This window comes from Microchirus variegatus (assembly GCF_963457635.1).
Source record: "Microchirus variegatus genome assembly, chromosome: 9".
Classification (NCBI taxonomy): domain Eukaryota; kingdom Metazoa; phylum Chordata; class Actinopteri; order Pleuronectiformes; family Soleidae; genus Microchirus; species Microchirus variegatus.
In genome coordinates this window covers 5,493,758-5,512,560 of record NC_139810.1, presented here as the reverse complement: position 1 = coordinate 5,512,560, position 18,803 = coordinate 5,493,758, and the positions used below count along the sequence as shown (strand labels likewise).

The 18,803-nt window shown below is 41.5% G+C and overlaps 1 protein-coding gene across 1 annotated transcript in view; it reads right to left on the bottom strand.

Moving 5' to 3' along the window:
- The window catches only part of plxnd1 (plexin D1), a gene marked incomplete at its 5' end in the record, with an annotated part of 152,229 nt that overhangs the window by 86,069 nt on the left and 47,357 nt on the right, over positions 1–18,803 (bottom strand). Inside the window, 5 exons of the mRNA XM_083895357.1 lie at positions 5,409–5,566; positions 8,736–8,844; positions 10,722–10,811; positions 13,894–13,992; positions 17,107–17,206. Coding sequence (XP_083751483.1) covers positions 5,409–5,566; positions 8,736–8,844; positions 10,722–10,811; positions 13,894–13,992; positions 17,107–17,206 — 556 coding nt within the window. The remainder of the gene's footprint in view (positions 1–5,408; positions 5,567–8,735; positions 8,845–10,721; positions 10,812–13,893; positions 13,993–17,106; positions 17,207–18,803) is intronic.

Sequence of the window (18,803 nt, the reverse complement as noted above, 5' to 3'; positions counted from 1 at the left end):
CACACACACTTTAAAGGTTATATCTATGTACGCTACCGTTTGTAAGTTTGGGGTCACTTAGAAATGTCCTTATTTTTGAAGGAAAAGCACTTTTTTTCAATGAATATAACATTAAATGAATCATAAATACACTCTATACATTGTTAATGTGGTAAACGACTATTCTAGCTGCAAACGTCTGGTTTTTAATGGAATATGTACATAGGTGTATAGAGGCCCATTTCCAGTGTTCTGGTACATTGTGTTTGCCAATGGCGTTAGAAGGCTATTGGATGATTAGAAAACCCTTGTGCGATGATGTTAGCACAGCTGAAAACAGTTTTGCTGGTTCTTTGACGAAAGGGCAAAATGATTATTTGGAATAAAAATCATTATTTCTAATCGTGTCAATGTCTTGACTATATTTTCTACTCATTTGGAACTCTTTTGATGAATAAAAGTGTGACTTTTAATGGAAAACACAAAACAATTGAATAGGTGAGCCTATGAACGGTAGTGTATGTTGAATCCATTACTGAATTAATGCCCAGTCTTGATATGTTCACTAAACCTAAAAACAAAAAGAACATACTTCCACAGTATTGTCCAAACGCCACATAAATACATGCACACCCAATGAAAGGAAATAGTCACACAAAAGCAGCCGCCCTCATCCGCAGAGTTATTTATGATCACGATACGTCTTATAGAACCTCGCGTCTCTGAGGTGCCGTTGAACACTGACATCTACATCAGCTGGCACGCTGTTCATTTACACCTCTTACAAGTCTGAGAGGTTTGATTTGCAGCACAAACCCAGCCAGGCCTGCAGGGAGTTCTCAGGGTGTGAATGTGTGTCTGCAACAAAACCTCCTCCACGAGGGATGCGGGTGCTATTGAACGCATGCGAGGACTGGTGTGATGATGTGAACACCGAATCTGCACCAGATAAGACCGATGAGGCTTGGAAATCGTGCTTTTGTCATAATCATATCACAATATCTGGATTTGATAATACCAATAATGCAGTTTTCTTTTCCTGAATGAGCCATATCTTGAGACAATCGTATTTCTATGTGTGTATTTTATTGTGCATATTTCAACGTGCTTCTAAAATGAAAATAAATACATTCAGACCAACTAGAGTTGCTGGAGTTACAAAACACAATACTGGGCCAAAAATGAATAAAGCCTCTTAAAACAGGAAGACACAGCACCAAATGTGAGGCTTTGAATGAAATTGAAAAAATTTCTTTTTTAAAACCCTGAATTGCAGAAAACACTGATAAACAGAACCTCCAATACTTTTTGAGATAAATATTAATGTCAACTGCTACTTTTAGCTCAGTCTGCGTTTGCTGATCTTTGAAACGGGAAGCTCATTTCAGGCCCAGTTATTAAAGGTGCATTATGTAATAAATCTAAAGCAACTGGTCATAAAATCCTCCTAATATGTCACAGAGACTCAGGAATAATGTTCATATAACAAACTGAACTCACCAACAACAACAGTACAGACAAAATATTTGCATTAAAAAATATATTTTGCAGACTGCAAATCATGTTTATGTTTTGAAATCATGCTTTGGCATGTGGAGCCACCTACTGCCGTCTACCAATCATTGCAGTCAGTAGAGTCTCAGCTGCCGAGCAACCACGGGTTGCCAGTTACGTCCGAAAACGAAACCTAAAAGACCTCAGTATTTTGAATTTGAATGTAGTAACTGTTTTTGGCCACATTCTTACATATGGCATCTTTAACTGAAATGCTATAATAGTGTTTTTATTTATGCACAAATGAAAATGGTCTGTATCGCCGAGCAAATAACACGCAACAACCAGCAATTGTTATGTCGACAGACTTAAGCTCCGCCTTTCAGACAGTTCCTCCAATCATCACGCAGAAGCTGTTCTAGAGCTGCAACTAACAATAACGATTATTTCCATAATCGATTAATCTGTCGATTATTTTTAGTCTGACGTTGATCAGTGTTTGTCAAACCTGGAAATGACGATGTTCTCCAACGTCTTGTTTTGTCCACGAACCAAAATGATTCAGTTTTAATGATTTTTAAGCTTTAATCATGAAAGAACGCCTCAAACCGATTAATCGATGATCAAAATGGTTGACGATTCATTTAGTTCCAGCTCTACACTGCTCCATTGACTCCGAGAGAGGCCGAGCTTCTGCGGAAGTGCTGTTTATGCCGCATTTGTCCGATCGCCGTCGAGCTCGAACCTATTCTGTGCCATCCCATAATCCATCAAATCCATCATCCGTGATAAACAACACGTTAAGTATTGAAATGTGAACACAACACTAAAATACCACCGTTTCTGTTCGTAAGGGTCGTAGAAATATGACAAGTCTGGGAAAGAAAACAAGTTCTAGAATCATAATATGAGGCAATTCAACCGTGTTTTTCCCACACTTACAAACTGATAAACTCCATATGGTTCCCTTTTGTTTTCCCCCACCCTCTTTCTTTTTTAAAAATGTGTTGCAAACAGATCTCTCTTTGAGGTCAGAGCCTCTCGTCTGCCTCTCCGAACTCCAGTTCCTCTGCATCGCTCTAATCAAGAAGGACGTGAGGACAAAAACAGGAAAACGCCTCTCGCTTTACTTCGCCACCCCTTTTTTTTTCCTCCGTCCTCTCTATCCGAACCATTTATGTCTCACCCACGCCCTCGGCCTCTTCGTTCTCCTTCGTGTCATTGATAAACTATGGCTGGTACTTCCTGTTCTAGTATCTATAATAGGTGTTTTTTTTCTTAAAGAGTGGACCTGCATGCATAAAACATAAGCATAAAGGTCTGACACAGATAATAGAAAATATTCTGGGTGATTAAGTGGCAAAAAAAATGAAAATGAAATCCTCTTCCTTATTTTTGTCTGATATTATGACAAAAACAGTGACGGGGAAAAAAAAAAACAGCGTTGTGTTATCTCAGCTACACACACGGTCACTGAACAAACTCAGTGTGTGTGTGTGTGTGTGTAGAGAGCGTATCTTTCCCTCCGTAAGCTGGAGCGCTGTAACCTCTGTGGATTCTCTGGGAAAAAACATGGCTGCCAAAGCATTGCATCACACACACACACACACACACACACACACACACACACACACACACACACACACACACACACACACACACACACACACACACACACACACACACACACACACACACACACACACACACACACACACACACACACACACACACACACACACACACACACACACACACACACACCACAGAACCACAGCCCCAATATCCTTTCAGCAAGTCGTTCTCCTGGGAAAAACCAGTGTGTGTGTGTGAGAAAAAGCAATAGCCTGCCCACGCATACGGCAGCTCAGCCCCGTCTAACTTCACTCATGTAAGAAGTTGGACTCTCACTGAGCATCCTGTTAGTCACACCATGCTGACAGCTACAAAGAATGAGGGATAATCGTGAATGCTTCAATATGGTCTGTTTGTGTGATAGATTGCGGGCCTGTGTGTGTGTGTGTGTGTGTGCGTGTGCGTGTGCGCACGTGTGTGTGTGTGTGTGTGTGTGTCAGCCTGCCTTGTTCTCCGTGCGTATTCTCTTAGCCTGACCAGGTTTTATCTACAGGAAGTTGAGGCCGACTGGGTCTCATGTGAGCCGTGCTTCCCATGACCGCCTACTGCGGCTCCGCTGGTGCAAAGTTTCGGTAGCAGCAAATTAAAGCTCCCATAGAGTGGTCCTATGGCACATATGCGTGAGTTATGGACTATTTACATACATTAACTTATTTTTATGGTTGAAAACCTCCTAGTTGCTGTAAACGAGCCGATAGAAATCTCTCCTGACTGAAGCTCTCGTCAGCCGCGCTGTTTCAGACTGAAATCTCCCCAGAAAACAGACTGTGTTGTGATTGGCCCGGTACCTGGAAGTGATGTAATTAGCAGGCCAGCTCTCAGAAGGGCAGCTCCCCCTCTGGAACTGTGGATGCACTGCTACTCATTATCAAAACATTGTTTTAACAATGAGGCCCACGGTTGGTGTAGTGGTTAGCGATCTTGCCTTTGCAGCAAAAAGTCCCGGGTTCAAACAAGGGTAAAGCAGAAGATGATGGATGGATGGATGTTTAAAAATGGCTTGGTCACGACTCCCCGCCGCAGTCCCTTTTACGCCTTTGACCCAGAGTCAGAAGACACTGTCTCAAGTGAAACACCTCCACAACGGACGTTATTCTTCTTCTGCTGTTCAATCAGGATCTGCTGTTCTGGAGGAGGGATCCTTACGTAACTATAAGAGGCTTTTTCAGAGCGCTCGCAGAGCCCGAGAATGCAATAAAACCCAGCGTTCTCAGCAGTGGCTGAACTGTTTGTTTGGAAACTTTAGGGCTTCATAAACGAGGTAATGGCGCAGATACACACTAAAAAACAGCGTTAGTTGGAACTTCTGGTCTATGGGAGCTTTAAAAAAAAGAAAGGACAGATGACTCCTACACTCTTAGAAATAAGGGTTCCAAAAGGGTTCTTCTACAAGGGCTGAGGTTCTACCTGGAACCATTTGCTTCTGAAAAACTTTCAGAAGCAAATGTCGCTTGAGAACCATTTTTGGCACCAGGTAGAACCTTCTACCAAGAACCCTTTTAAAACCGTTTCCCGAAGAAAGGGTTTTTCAAGGGTTCTTGGTAACACTAATTGTTCCAGTAAGAACCATTTTTGATCCAGAGAACCCTTTAAAACCCCTTTCCTGAATAAAGGGTTTTAAAAGGGTTCTTGGTAGAAGGTTCTACCTGGTGCCAAAAATGGTTCTCAAGCGCCATGGACAAGCTGAAGAACCTTACATGGTTCTACTTAGCACTTTTATTTCTAAGAGTGTAAACACACTGCTGCCATTACACTCGGACAAACAGATGAATTTCATCATGGACATTAGTTCCATAAACAGCTCTGACCGTAATGGCGTCGACCACTTTAACGCGACCACAGTCAGATCATGTGAAAGATAAACACTCCTAATTTCCTCTCTGCCAGGCTGCTTTTAGCTCCTATTGTGGTCGCAAATCCAAAGAAAATCCCTCATGGTTCTTATTTGTTTTCTTTTAAATGCTGCAGGGGTTTTTTCTTTTTTCCACACACATAATACGGCCCCCGTAGCCTAAATCCAAACAGTTTCCACACATACTGTAGTGACACAGGGCAGAAGGTGTTTCCCATGCTTGTCCTGTGTCCCCCAGAGGCCTGTGGCTAAGTGAGTGTTAGTGTTATTACTGAGTGGACTCCTTTAATGAGACATTATTCAGACATTACCCTTAGCAGCTGACACGGGGCAGACAGAGCACGACCCCATGATTTACCGTTTTATGGCTTCAAAACACAGACCAGAGGCTGCATGAAAGCGGTCGTTAGTCATCCACAATCATGAGGGCTTCACATGTGATCTTTACCTTGTGGATCTCAGGAGCCGGACATTGATCTGCGATTGGCTGGCACTCGTCCCGTGGCCTGCAGCTGTTTTCGCACCAGCCGCAGAGGTGACCCTGGTCCTCGCGGCCCCAGCACTGAGAGCAGTCGGAGCTGCCCACTCCGCAGTTGTACACCTCCACTGGAAAGGAAACAAAAAAGAGAGGTCAGAGAATGAGGGAGGGAATCACGTTAAAGTTCTGGTTCTCTGTGAGGTTACTGACACATATTTAACATTGATTTTTGCCGTGCGTGCTCCCGGTGCAGCGGCGCCACCAACCAGACTGAGAGACACAGAACATATACGAGGTAGACCAGGAAAAACTGATTTTAGCTACTTAACATAAAGGCTGACCTTATAAAATCTACTGCTGTTTGTTTGCTGCTTTTTCTCACTGTCAGACGACCTTTTACAGCGGAAGTTTGTGTCACTTTGCACCAAAGTCCATGAAGAAAATCTGCATTTTTACCTCACAGCACAAAGGAGTTGATACGGTAACACTTTAGATCAGGGAACACATATTCACCATTAATTAGACGCTTACTAGCATGTATAAGTCACATACTAGCCCAGTTTGCAGTCTGCAAAATATTTTTTTTAATGCAAATACTTTGGCTGTACTGTTGTTGTTGGTGAGTTCAGTTTGTTATATGAACATTATTCCTGAGTCTCTGTGACATATTAGGAGGATTTTATGGCCAGTTGCTTTAGATTTATTACATAATGCACCTTTAACATTTACTAATAAACAGCTGGTATGCAAATTATATGCACGTTAGTAAGCACCTAGCTAATGGTGAATATGAAGTTCTGTGACGTTCGTGTTTGAAATCCTTTGTTTTGATTTACCTAAGTGACACAGAGTTAACAGCAGTACAAGCTCAAAAAGCTCAAAAACTATGACTTCCTCTATGGGCTTTGGTGCAGGAGAGTGAGTGGTTTACAGACATCAGTTTGTCTAAAGCATGGGTCTCAAACTCAAACTCAAATGGTCTAAGGGGCCACTGAGCATTGAGTCTGGTCAGGAGGGGGCCTCTCAAGTGGAACATTTTTTGATTAACTTTCACAGAATTTCAAAATAAAAGTGTTTTATATGGAACAATATACAGTATTAATCACACCAAAAATGTGTTTATGGTATAAAGTGAATCTTTACATCAAAATAAAACAACAACACTGAAATAACTCATAACTTGGACCACAGGAAATCGACCGGAGCGCCACATGTGGTCTAAAGGCTGGGGGACGCACTACTCAACTTGTATAGTCAGTACTGAGTTTGAAAAGACTCGGAGTTCACAATAACCAACTTTTTTATGGTGGATCACACATTAAACGACCGCGTCTGATGAGGGATCACAGAAGACTACCACGCATCAAACTCTTGCGAGAGTTTAAGAGAGGGTAAGGGTTAAGCGAAGGGCAAACAAACATGGACGACAAACGGTTCGCTGTTGCTGTTGTTTGCAAAGATGAAAAAAGACATGTATGGGTGAAGTCATGGAGGAGTCCATGTTAGATCGTTCCCGCTACTTCCTGTCGTCTTCTGACGCTATTACCCGTGTCCCACCTATTACTTTTTCATTGGCCGTTGGCAACATGTGTTTGTAATTGGGTCAGTCATCAGCACACCATCCAAAAAAAATATCAAACACGTTTAATTAACAGCGTCTGAGGTCAGGTCAGGTCAGGTCAGCTCTTACCCTCACACACTAACAGTTTTCTGTGCTCGACTGTGAATCGACCGGAAGTTCCAATTAACGCTGTTTTTTAGTGTGTATCTGCGTCATTACCTTGTTTACGAAGCGCCCTGAAGGTTCTAAACAAACAGTTCAGCCACTGCTGAGAACGCTGTGTTCTATTGTAATCTCGGGCTCAGCGAGATCTCTGAAAAAACCCGGTCCGGTTACGTAAACAACAGACTGAGGACAGCATTAGAAAAGAGGGATTTCTATCGGCTCGTCTACAGCAACTAGGAGGTTTTTGACCATAAAAACAAGTTAATGTATGTAAGTAGACCTCCATAACTCACATATATGCAACAGGACCACTCTATGTGAGCTTTAAGGTATTTTGACCAAAGCATGTCACAGACATGTTCATTAGGACACCAGGGAACTAGGTTCACTCAGAGAAATAGGGCATAATACGAGTCCTTTAAGTGAAATCAGTTTTTCCTTGTGTCCCAGCTGGCAGCCATGTTGTCACAGAGCGAGACAAAGGCTGAGGGGAGTACACAGCAAATACAGGCACAGACTTTGTGTCATCACCTCATACAAGCAACACTGCAAAAAAAACCAAAAAACTTTTACTACAGTATTTGCTGCTGTGATCGTCTTGTCCGGTTCACTTAAGGCGCCGCAGACTTCTTCGCTTACTTCATACTTTCATATATGAGCCATATGGGCCGCATGCTCGGAATAATCAGCGCAAGCATTTACGAGATGATATATTCACGGCTATAAAAAAAGAATCCAGAAAAAGAGACGAGCTAGTGGAGGAGAACAAAGCCAGGCAGAAACAGATGATTGTGTTCATGTTCCAGTGTGCCCTCCCTGTGAGACGGCCCATTTGCATCCCTGCATGTGCATCTGTGTCTGTGTCCCTGCATGCGACTGATAAAAAGACGCATTGTCTCACAATCCGATGACGCCGCATGTTACAAAGCGGGCGGCCGTGTCCGCTAACAGCGCGCCGACACGTGGAGCGTGAGTGGCACATCTGGAGCCGCTCCGTAAGCGCCCGGACCGGCTCGCAACTGCGCTGTCGGACGAAAACGCCAAGTTCAACAGCAAACACGTCACTTTTCGTCGTCTCGCCGTTGTCATGGAGCTCGACGCACACGGACAAAAGCTTGTGAGGAGCGCTCACAACACCTTAAATTGTAGCTCTCCCTGCTCCATAATCATCGCATGTAATTAGACGGCAGGAGAATATAACATTATGGCAAATGACTAGTTGTTGGGACAAATTATGTGTTGTAATAGACAATAAGTGCTATTATTGTGAAGTGAAAGGCAGACTAAAAACTGTTTGTCCCTGTAAGCGATTCTTTATTTTTCTCCGTGTTTAATCAAATCCACCAATCTCATCAGAAAACATCGGTGCACAGGTGAAATGCAATCTGGGAGCGGCGGCGGTGGCGGCCGCGGCGGATTTTCTCTTGTTTTCGCGGTGGGTCTAATTACACTGTAAGTACGAGTGAGCCGAGCAAACAGCTGAAGCGGAACAGATGGGAATTGTGTTTTTTTTATTTTTTTCATCTGTTATTTCTCGCACGTCTACAGAAACCGTCGGTGTAATGTCTTACCTTTCATGGACTGAGGGCTGTCGACAAAAACGTCCTCCCCCTGATCGCGAGCGTATCCTCTCCTCCTCAGGTTGAGGTGGTAAATCTGACTCCTCTGATTGGTGGACAGCTACAGGGACAGGGGGAGATAAGTGGCACTGTGACAAAAAAAAAAACAGCTTCAAGACTATTACGACTATTTCAAGCAAACTATAGAGCAGGGGCTTCACAGCTGACACCAGGCCAGGGCTTTGCTGCATTGTATTCTGTCTGTTTCCTCCCCCCCTCTGGAAATCACAACTTTTTTATTAAACATCACAAGGAAATGTTATTCATTTAAAAAGTAGCAGGGCTGTGCAGTAGACTGAGCATTAAAAACCTGCTGCGCCTGTTACTCTTACACTCTGCTAAACTGTGACCACGTCGCCTTCAGAGCTTCAGAGCTTGAGCTGATGCTGAGTTAAGAGTTTTGTGGGTGCTTTGTGCAGCGGATGAGGTTAAATATTGAATTATAAACATTTTACAGTTGCAGTGCTGATTTACTACCACTGTTGGAATGATTCTGCCTCTGTTTAGGCTTCTTGAACGCTGTGTCCTTCATCTGAAAATGGGCTCCGTCATGCAATACTATCAGACCTGACAGAGGGAGCTTTTGTGTGTATACAACAGCAGCACAGGGGTGAGGAGCTGCTGAATGACTGGGTTTTAGGACAAAGGTTGCTTCTTTGACTTGAAAACAACAGAATTCTGACTTTAAACTGAGAATTTCTGACTTTAAAACTCAGAATTCCGACTTTATTCTCAGAATTCTGACTTTAAACTCAGAATTTCTGACTTAAAACTCAGAATTCCGACTTAATTCTCAGAATTTTGACTTTAAACTCCGAATTCTGACTTAATTCTTAGAATTCCGACTTTATTCTCATAATTCCGACTTCAAACTCAGAATTTCCGAATTTAAAACTCAGAATTCTGACTTTATTCTCAGTATTCCAACTTTAAACTCAGAATTTTGACTGTATTCACATTAACAAAAAACAAATCACTTCCTGTGTGCAGTGCAGAGAGTCGTGTGGAGCTGAAAGACTGAATCATTATTGCGTGAAGTCTAGTGCTGGGCACGTTAACGTCAACGCACCATGGCGTCTGACCGGAAAAAGAAGTGCGTGACGCCATGTTTACGTGACGCGATACCAGACTCCAGGCTCCGTTTACCAGTTAGCTCCGTTAGCTACTTTAGCGCCGTTAGCGCGCCCACAGTGGAACTGGAGCGGTCTGTTTATGAAACGAAAAGAGCAGCGCTACAAATAACCAGTGTACCTGTGTGCTGCGTATGTGTGCCTCTGTTTTTAAAGTTTAGCGTTACTTTAGAGACTCATTTTAACAATCGGGAGTCACGTAAACATGACTTCACACGGTGTCTTTTTCCGGTCAGTCGTCATGGAAACACGTCATGCGTTAATGTGCGTTAAGTCATTTGACAATGGTTTGAAATTAACTGTTCGTCCATTCATCTTCCACCGCTTTATCCTCCACTTGAGGGTCGTGAGAGTCAATTTAGAGTCTCCCCCTCCCCCCCAAGCGAGTACATGCAGCTCCCTACTTAATATCATGTTATCATGAAAACATGGCCTGCGACCTCCTCTTCCCTGAACACTTTAACCCTTTAACACCTAAGCCTCAAAATATCCGTCTGGATTTATATATTTTTTTGCTTATTCTAACCATAAAAAGGCCAGAAAATGTGCTTTTGCCAATTTTTCAAGAATAACTGTCAACATCTGGCAGTTATTTATCCCCAAAATCTAGGGGATTAGATTTTAATGGTAGATTACTATCAGCTCTGTAGCGCCCCCTCTGTCAACAGCTGTCTCGTCCTTGCTATAGTGGGATAGTACAACTGAAGCAGTAAATGCACAGTCGCTGAGTCAGAAATGAGCTGATTATTCGTGAGACTTGGCATAATTGACTCATGAGTTATTTCTGGCGTGGTCACCGTCGACTTACCGTCACTCCGCTGCACTTGACCGTCGAGCCGTTCAGCCACGCCGCCTCGTAGCGCTGCTCTGTGCCGAAGTCGCATTCAAGCTCCTCCCCCTGTCAGACAACAGAGAGAGAGAGAGTAAATAAACTGCAAAAACTACACAATCACTGCCTGTATACATAGAAAATGGGGAAATCTGGAGAATATGGAAGAGGATTAGGGCCACACAAGAAAAAAATATTTGAGTTTAAACTCAGAATTTCTGACTTTATTCTCAAAGTTCTGACTTCAAACTCAGAATTTCTGACTTTATTCTAAGAATTCTGACTGTATTCTCATAATTTCTGACATTATTTCTGACTTTAAACCCCAGAATTTGTTACTTTATTCTGAGAATTCTGACTTTAAACTCAGAATTCTGACTTTATTATCAGAATTTCCTACTTTATTCTAAGAATTCTGACTTTATTCTAAGAATTCTGACTTTATTCTCAGAATTCCAACTTTATTCTCAGAATTCTGACTTTATTCTCATAATTTCGGATATTATTTCTGACTTTAAACCCCAGAATTTCTGACTTTATTCTAAGAATTCTGACTTTAAACTCAGAATTCTTACTTCATTATCAGAATTTCTGACTATTCTCAGAATACCGACTCTATTGTCAGAATTCCGACTCTATTCTCAGAGTTCTGACTTTAAACCCCACAATTTCTGACTTTATTATCAGAATTATGATTTTATTATCAGAATTCTGACTTTATTGTCAGAATTCTGACTTTATTGTCAGAATTCTGACTTTAAACTAAGAATTCAGACTTTATTCTCAGAATTCAAATATTTTTTCCCTGTGTGGCCCTAATCCTCTTCCGCAGTATCTGGAGAAAGCTTCTGCAAAAACAACAAAACAGAAAAAAGAAAAAGAAAAATGTCTGGGAACAATTTACAAGTCTGAAAAAAAATAACCCACAATAATTGTCTCTGCCAGGAAAAAGATGCAATTCATTCAAAATTCATATGCATAAACATCTGGACTCCCACACCTCGGCGAGTCGTCAGGGAGCCAAAGTAATGAATGTGAATTTATTCTTCACCAAATGAGAGTCCTGAGTTTCACTGAGAGAAAAGAAATGTGACGCTGAGAGCACGAAGAAAGCAGCGAGAGATAAGTGGAGGAAACACTTTGTCTTGTTAATCCCGTCACTTTAAATTGGTTCATTTTAATCACCTACTTTTTATTTATCTGTTTGTTTAAAAACCAGATAACCTTGACTCTCTCTCTCTCTTTTTTTCTGACATCTGGCAGGTTTCTGATTCTAAAGAAAAAAAAACATCACTTTGATGTGAAAACTCCGCAGTTTTTACGTCAAAGTGATTCTCAGAACAAAGACAAACATCTGCTTTGTGTTTCATCAGTTATTTTAAGTTATTTATCGTATGTTTGGCCCGTGATTTAAACGTGTGAGAACCAAACCAGCGTCTGTGTTGACTCGTCGACAACATGGAGACATTATTCAAACAACAGTTTGTCTTTAAACTTTCATAATAAAGAGCAAACAGCGCGGACGGCCAATCACATCTCGGCTGCGTGTCACATCTACTATGTCTGAGTTCCTATGTGACTCATTGTCTGTCGCCATAGCAACGCACCGGGAGAGGGTTTGAAAGGCCAGCCGGGGTTAGGCATGTGTGTAAGTGACCACACCTGGCAAACAGTGAGCAGGGTTTGTTTTGTCCTTATCACTGATGCACGGTTATCTGCGTGTGGATTAGGGATGAGAATAAGGAGTTTTTAAATAAACTAAATGACAAGATGGGTTTAAAACAAAGCGAAATGAGAGCTCCTGCTGCGTGCGCCGCCTCACACTGACTGCTCATTTTTAAACTGTGCTGAACGAAGACGCAACTCAGCGAGTCACAGTCAGACACCTGAGGCCTGGTGAGCAGTGATCAACGCCAGCATCCACGTATTTTCTGTCTAACGAGGAGAAGAACAGGGTGTCGGGTTTTCTTCAGCGGGTCTACAGTCTGTTTTATTTTGAAAAGTAAAATCAAGTTGTTTTTATTAGGGTTTTTTTTTAGAAGAAAGTCAGCTCACTGTCAAAGTGCATCAGGGCAAATGGATCATTTCCTGAATTTCAAAAATTCATTAAAATTATTCCTTAAAAGGTTTGCAAATATTTTCAACGGATCCTTGTTCAGGGCGATGCCGACTATTATGATGGTAAATTTCAAGTCATTCCGAGAAACGTTTTGTTTTTGAGAAGAAAGTCAGCTCACTGTCAAACTGCATCAGGGCAAATGGATGATTTCCTGAAATTCAAAAATTCATTAAAATTATTCCTTAAGAGGTTTGCAAATATTTTCAACGGATCCTGGTTTAGAGTGATGCCGACTATTATGATGGTAAATTTCAAGTAATTCCGAGATACTTTTTGTTTTTGAGAAGAAAGTCAGCACACTGTCAAAGTGCATCAGGGCAAATAAATCATTTCCTGAATTTCAAAAATTCACTAAAGTTATTCCTTTAGAGGTTTGCAAATATTTTCAACGGATCCTTGTTCAGGGCGATGCCGACTATTATGATGGTAAATTTCATATCGGTTCGCCAAGTTAGCCGCAAGGTAGGAGCATGCTAATGCAAAAATAAATATGTCCTTGCGTATTGGTGAATGGACACCTCATCATTTCAGTATAACACAAGGATGCACACCATCGGGCCATGCTCAACCCATATCCAAAGTCTTAGATAATAGATAATATAGAGATGTAGAGACGCCCCTTTAAATATATTTTACAATTTAGAGCAGGGGTTAAATTTATATGACGAAATACCATCATGATATCGAAATAAAAAACATCAGTAGTAGTAGTAGTGCCCAAACATAGACCATAGCTCTGTCACTCTGGTACAAAGTCAGATCTTTACATCACCCTGCAGTCAGACTGCATGTTCATATACCAACTAGCCTACTAGGTCACATTGGTGAATGTGCACTAACACAGAGATCACCCCAGACTCAAGTTCTGCTCATGCACTGACCCAAATCCCATCACATACATCCATCCATCCATCTGTGTTTGACTCAGCTTGACTCAAACACACCATATGTTTCTGCTTTATTCCAATCATTTTCACAACATGCACTTTGGACCAGGTCCAGCAACCATAGCTGGAGGTCGTCTCTCGTTACCTCCTGGATGTGGTTGAGGGACAAGGTGAAGTCCTGGGCCATCCCTGATGGTACCGGAGGAACCTCTGAGGCAACCAGGCTGGGACAGGAAGCTGCATTCTGTAGTGAAAATGAGGGGGCAGGAAGTGACATAGGGTAGTTAAAGAAAACAATGGCTCCCTCTTGCATACATCCGCAACCCAAAATACCTGTCCTGTTTATCTGGAGGAGGAGGAAGTGAGAGGGTGAAGTCTCGCTCTGGGGAAGAACAACAATAGCTTCAAATAAGAGGGACGATGAGGGATTGCAAAAACAGACCCAGCGACCGGACATTGTGATGGACTCAGCAGAGCAGGAAAAAGAAAAACTCGTCATGACCTACATTACAAAGACCTGGTTCTTCATAGTTAAAAATAACCTACATTTTAATTAACAAAAAGGTGACTTAAAAAGAACAAGCCTCCTGCGATTTAACATGTTTTTACATGGGAAACAACACGGGTGGCTAAGATTTATTTCTTAAAGACAAGAAGAAGTGATGTCTTTATTACTGTATTCATTTACCAAAAAAGGCACTATTTCCCCTTTTCAGGGAGTCTTGTGATGTAAAACAGTCGCCCAGGCAGCTGACCGGAACAACAGTGAGTCGTCTAAGGGGGAGCAGCAGTGTGACAGATCACAATCAGACCCTCAGCCTTCAGGGTGTCAGACTACTGTGAGGTCGCCTCCACTCACAGACCCTGAGGCCATAAAATTCCAGAGGGGACGAGAATAATACGATCCCTGACTTGGGACCGATATTGTCAGGAGGAACACACACACACACGGTCATTTTTAAGGAGCTGTGTAAGTGTTGGACGACGTTCTCGTCTCATGTTCTGATGCCAAAATCTTTCTACACACTGAAAAAAGTGTAACAGTTGTTCATTCAAAACTAATAACTACCATTTAAAACAGGATAAAAGGATTGATTTGATTGAGAAACGCATTCTATTTGCATTTAGAGACGTCAAGTTTGATTTATACTGAACTAAAGGCCAAAGGTAATCCATCTGTTGGAAATCGGCTAACATTTACGCTAACATGTTAGCATAAAGTCAGTTAGCTTAAATGCTAACTAACTACGAAGTGAGAGCTGTGTAGGTCTCTGTTAGGAAGTACAGCCATGATTTAGTTCTTCTGCGTTTTTTCCTCACACACAGCTCCACAGCAGCAGTGAAAAGCCTCCACTGCATATTAAGAAGCCATGTGTTTTCCGTCGAGCAGCTGATTGGCCGAAAAACACTGCACAGTGAGAGCACATGTCAAGTCCTGTAGCTCTCTTTCGGCATGCTAGCCAAGCTAACCATTTGACATTGCGGATATTGTTTACATCCTGGGTTAGGGTTTCGTCCAAAAATAAACGTATTGAGCAAAGCAGTTGCTAATAATTAAGGTTGTTGTGTTTTGTGTTGTCAAAATTGCAAAGAGTAGCCCAATTTAAGCTGGCGAGCTAGCTAACTAGCTTTGGTGGTGGCTAGCTAGCCAGCTTAAATGGGGCAATAGCTGGCATCATTTCAATTTCAATTTATTAGTTCTGTTCGATAACTAAAATGTTAAGAAGATCATTTGGATCAAGGAAAAGAATTGAGGTTGGGTGAAAGTGCAGTATTATTGTTTACATCAACATAAAATAATAAGGTCATTAGAAGAAACTCAAGTCAAACATTTTAGATGTGATATCTGGACTTCTTTTTTTTTATATATATATATATATATAAAAATATATTATATATATTGTATAATAATAATAATGATACTTTTTGCAGTGTATCATCTTCTTTCTTCACTTTTCTGTGTACTTCCCACTCTCGCGGGACTTTACGTTGCCAAACATGCCTACATAATCCATTAGTACACTCACCTACTTAAATGAAGTGATAAATAAAAAAACCACAGCTGAAAATATCGGTGTAGATTTATCTCTTCGCTGGCAGCAAGCAGACATCTTGACATTTAGTAATAATTCTCTGCAAATGCAGGGGGAGGCACGGCCAATCTACATGCCCACATGCCGTGAGAGCAAGCTTAACTACCACAGAGAAACCAAAGAGGAGGTCAAGGGAATTTTAAAGCGCTACATTACCCTATTATGAGTCTGTAAAACCCAGAACCTCCTGAGACGACGTTATAGCTGCCTTCAACATTTCTACATAAGTGGAGTTGAGACACTTTAACCCGAGTCACCGTAATTGTTCTTGCCAAACACCGGAGTCTGGAGTCAGAAGTCAGATTATTGCAGCACACTCAGAGAAAATGTTGGAAAGCAAGAATCGAGGTTGACATTTGAGCCAGAGTGTCGTAACGCGGCAGCAGGAGATATAATGTCAGAGTCCAGAGGGTTCTGAAGATTGTGTCACTTTGTTAAATCCAGCAAAGTCAACAGAGAAAAATCAGCCTTTTTTTAAATTACGGCATACGGCGGCGGCGGTTGAGCCACTGCTGCTTCCATCTGTGAGTTCAAATGTGTCATTTTACGACTTTGGTGTTTGCAATCCTTTTGTGACACAGACACAGACTTAGCACATAAAGCAGCAGTGAGCTAAAAATGCTGATTTTCTCTGTGGACTTTGGTGCTGAATGAGGAGTTTACAACGTGACAGAAACTCCTTTTTCCGGTCAAAAAAAGTTGTCTTACAGTGAAATAAAGCACTAATAATAATCTCAAAATGGTATGGAGCATTTGTTTGGTGGCTATTATGTGTTTTTCTGGCACATACACTACTGTTCAAAAGTAACAATCGGGAGTCACGTAAACATGACGTCACGCTCGTCTTTTTTCGGTCAGTCATCATCGAAACGCGTCATGCGTTAGCGCGTGTTAATGTGCGTTAACGTTGACGCCGTTAACCGCCGTTAGCGCGCCCAGCACTAATAAAAATCATTATTTCTAATCTTGTCAATGTCTTGACTATATTTTCTATTCATTTTGCAACTCTTTTGATGAATAAAAGTCTGACTTTAAATGGAAAACACAACAAAAATTGTATAGGTGACCCCAAACCTTTGAACGGTAGTGTATTATTTTTACTGAAAACAATCCTGCCAGGATTTAAGCGAAGGGGAGCACACACACACACACACACACACACACACACACAAGACTATGTGTCATTAGGACATACAAGCACACATGAAAGAACCTGAGCTGTGCCTTTAATATTATGACACACAGCTGGTCATGTGGTTACTCACCTCCAGCAGGTTGTGTTTTGTCTCGTCTTTGTTGGACACACAGAGGTGGTTCTCTCGGTCCCAGTAACACTTCCATCTTGTGCTCAGGCAGCTCACACATCTGACACAGAGACAGAGACACAGATGAGCTGAGGAACAAATGTGGAAGGTTTTTTAACAGCGCCTTCATCTCTCTCTCTCTGATCTGCTCCCATATGTTTTCAAGTATGTCGTGTGTAGCTTTTAAATATAAACAAATGTCCGTTACATTGAAACCATTGTCAAAGGAGTTCACACAGCGAGGGTTAAAAGCCGCACACGACTCTGTGTTTGTCAGTCAAGACCCACAGAGGCATCAGAAACACTTTCTCGTAGAGTATTTTAAAGGGATACTTGAGTAAAAGTACAAGAATTTACCAGAAAATGACTTTGATAGAAGTTGAAGTCACTTTTTATAAAATATTACTTACTTTACTATTAGTAAAAGTCTTAAAATATATGACATTTACTGTACTCATATCAAAAGTCATTTTCGGATATAAAATGTACTTAAATGGACACTTCAACCAAAATATATACATATATTTTATTTCCAGAGCTAAATGTGTTATTCGATCCTCAGACAGTGGATCTGTCAAATTCACTTCCTTCAAAGAAAATAAAAGCCCCTACACCTATAGTTACTGTTTCATACAAGTTTTAGGTGTAAAACATCTGAAAAAAATCAAATAAATACAAAAAAAAATTCAAATTTAATCTGTTTAAACAAACACAGAAGCATCATAATGATTTTAAGTTTATTCTCCATTAAACCACCCTTTAAATTTTAGAGGTAAAAGTATTCAAAAAGAGAGACGATAGAGCCATGTTGGCTCAGTGGTAGGGTGAGATGTCTTTCAAATGGAGGGTTGTGGGTTCAATTCCTGGCTCTGCTGGTGTGGTCTACGTGTGTCCTTGAGCAAAGACACTTTGAAGCGTGTGAATGTCAAAACTAGTGCTGGGCACGTTAGCGGCATAATGGCGGAAAAACGACTCACGTGACGCCATGTTTACATGACTCCCGATTGTCAAATGTCTTTAAAAAAAGAGGCACACGTACGCAGTACACAGGTACGCTGGTTATTTGTAGCGCTGCTCTTTTCGTTTAGTAAACAGACCGCTCCAGTTCCAGGCGCTAACCGGCGCTAAAGGAGCTAATGCAGCTAACAGAGCTAACTGGTAAACGGTGCCTGAACTCCGGTGTCGCGTCACGTAAACATGACGTCACGTGCATCTTTTTCTGGTCAGTCATGGAAACGCGTCATACGTTAACGTGCGTTAACCTAGTGCTAGCCAGCACTAGCCAAAACTGTCGTGAAAAGCGCAGTTCATCAAGACCAAAACAAGCTGCTTCTTCTTCTGATTTTATTTGGTAGTAGCCTAACGAGTAACAAAGACAGTCAGAGGAATATAGTGGAGTAAAAGTAAAAGTTGCCGGAAATAACAAACAAAGTACAGATACGTGAGCTTTGTACTCAAGTACATTAACAAAGTATTTGTACTTTGTTATATTACAACACTGCGTCCATGTGTACCAACTCAAAGAATACAGGGACTTACAAAAACAGAGCAAACACCTCATGAGAAATCACCGCTGCTAAAATGTGACTCTGAGTGTTTCTGTATTAAAGGAACAGCAGGCATGTACGCACACGCACAAATGTGAAGTGGCTCTCCGT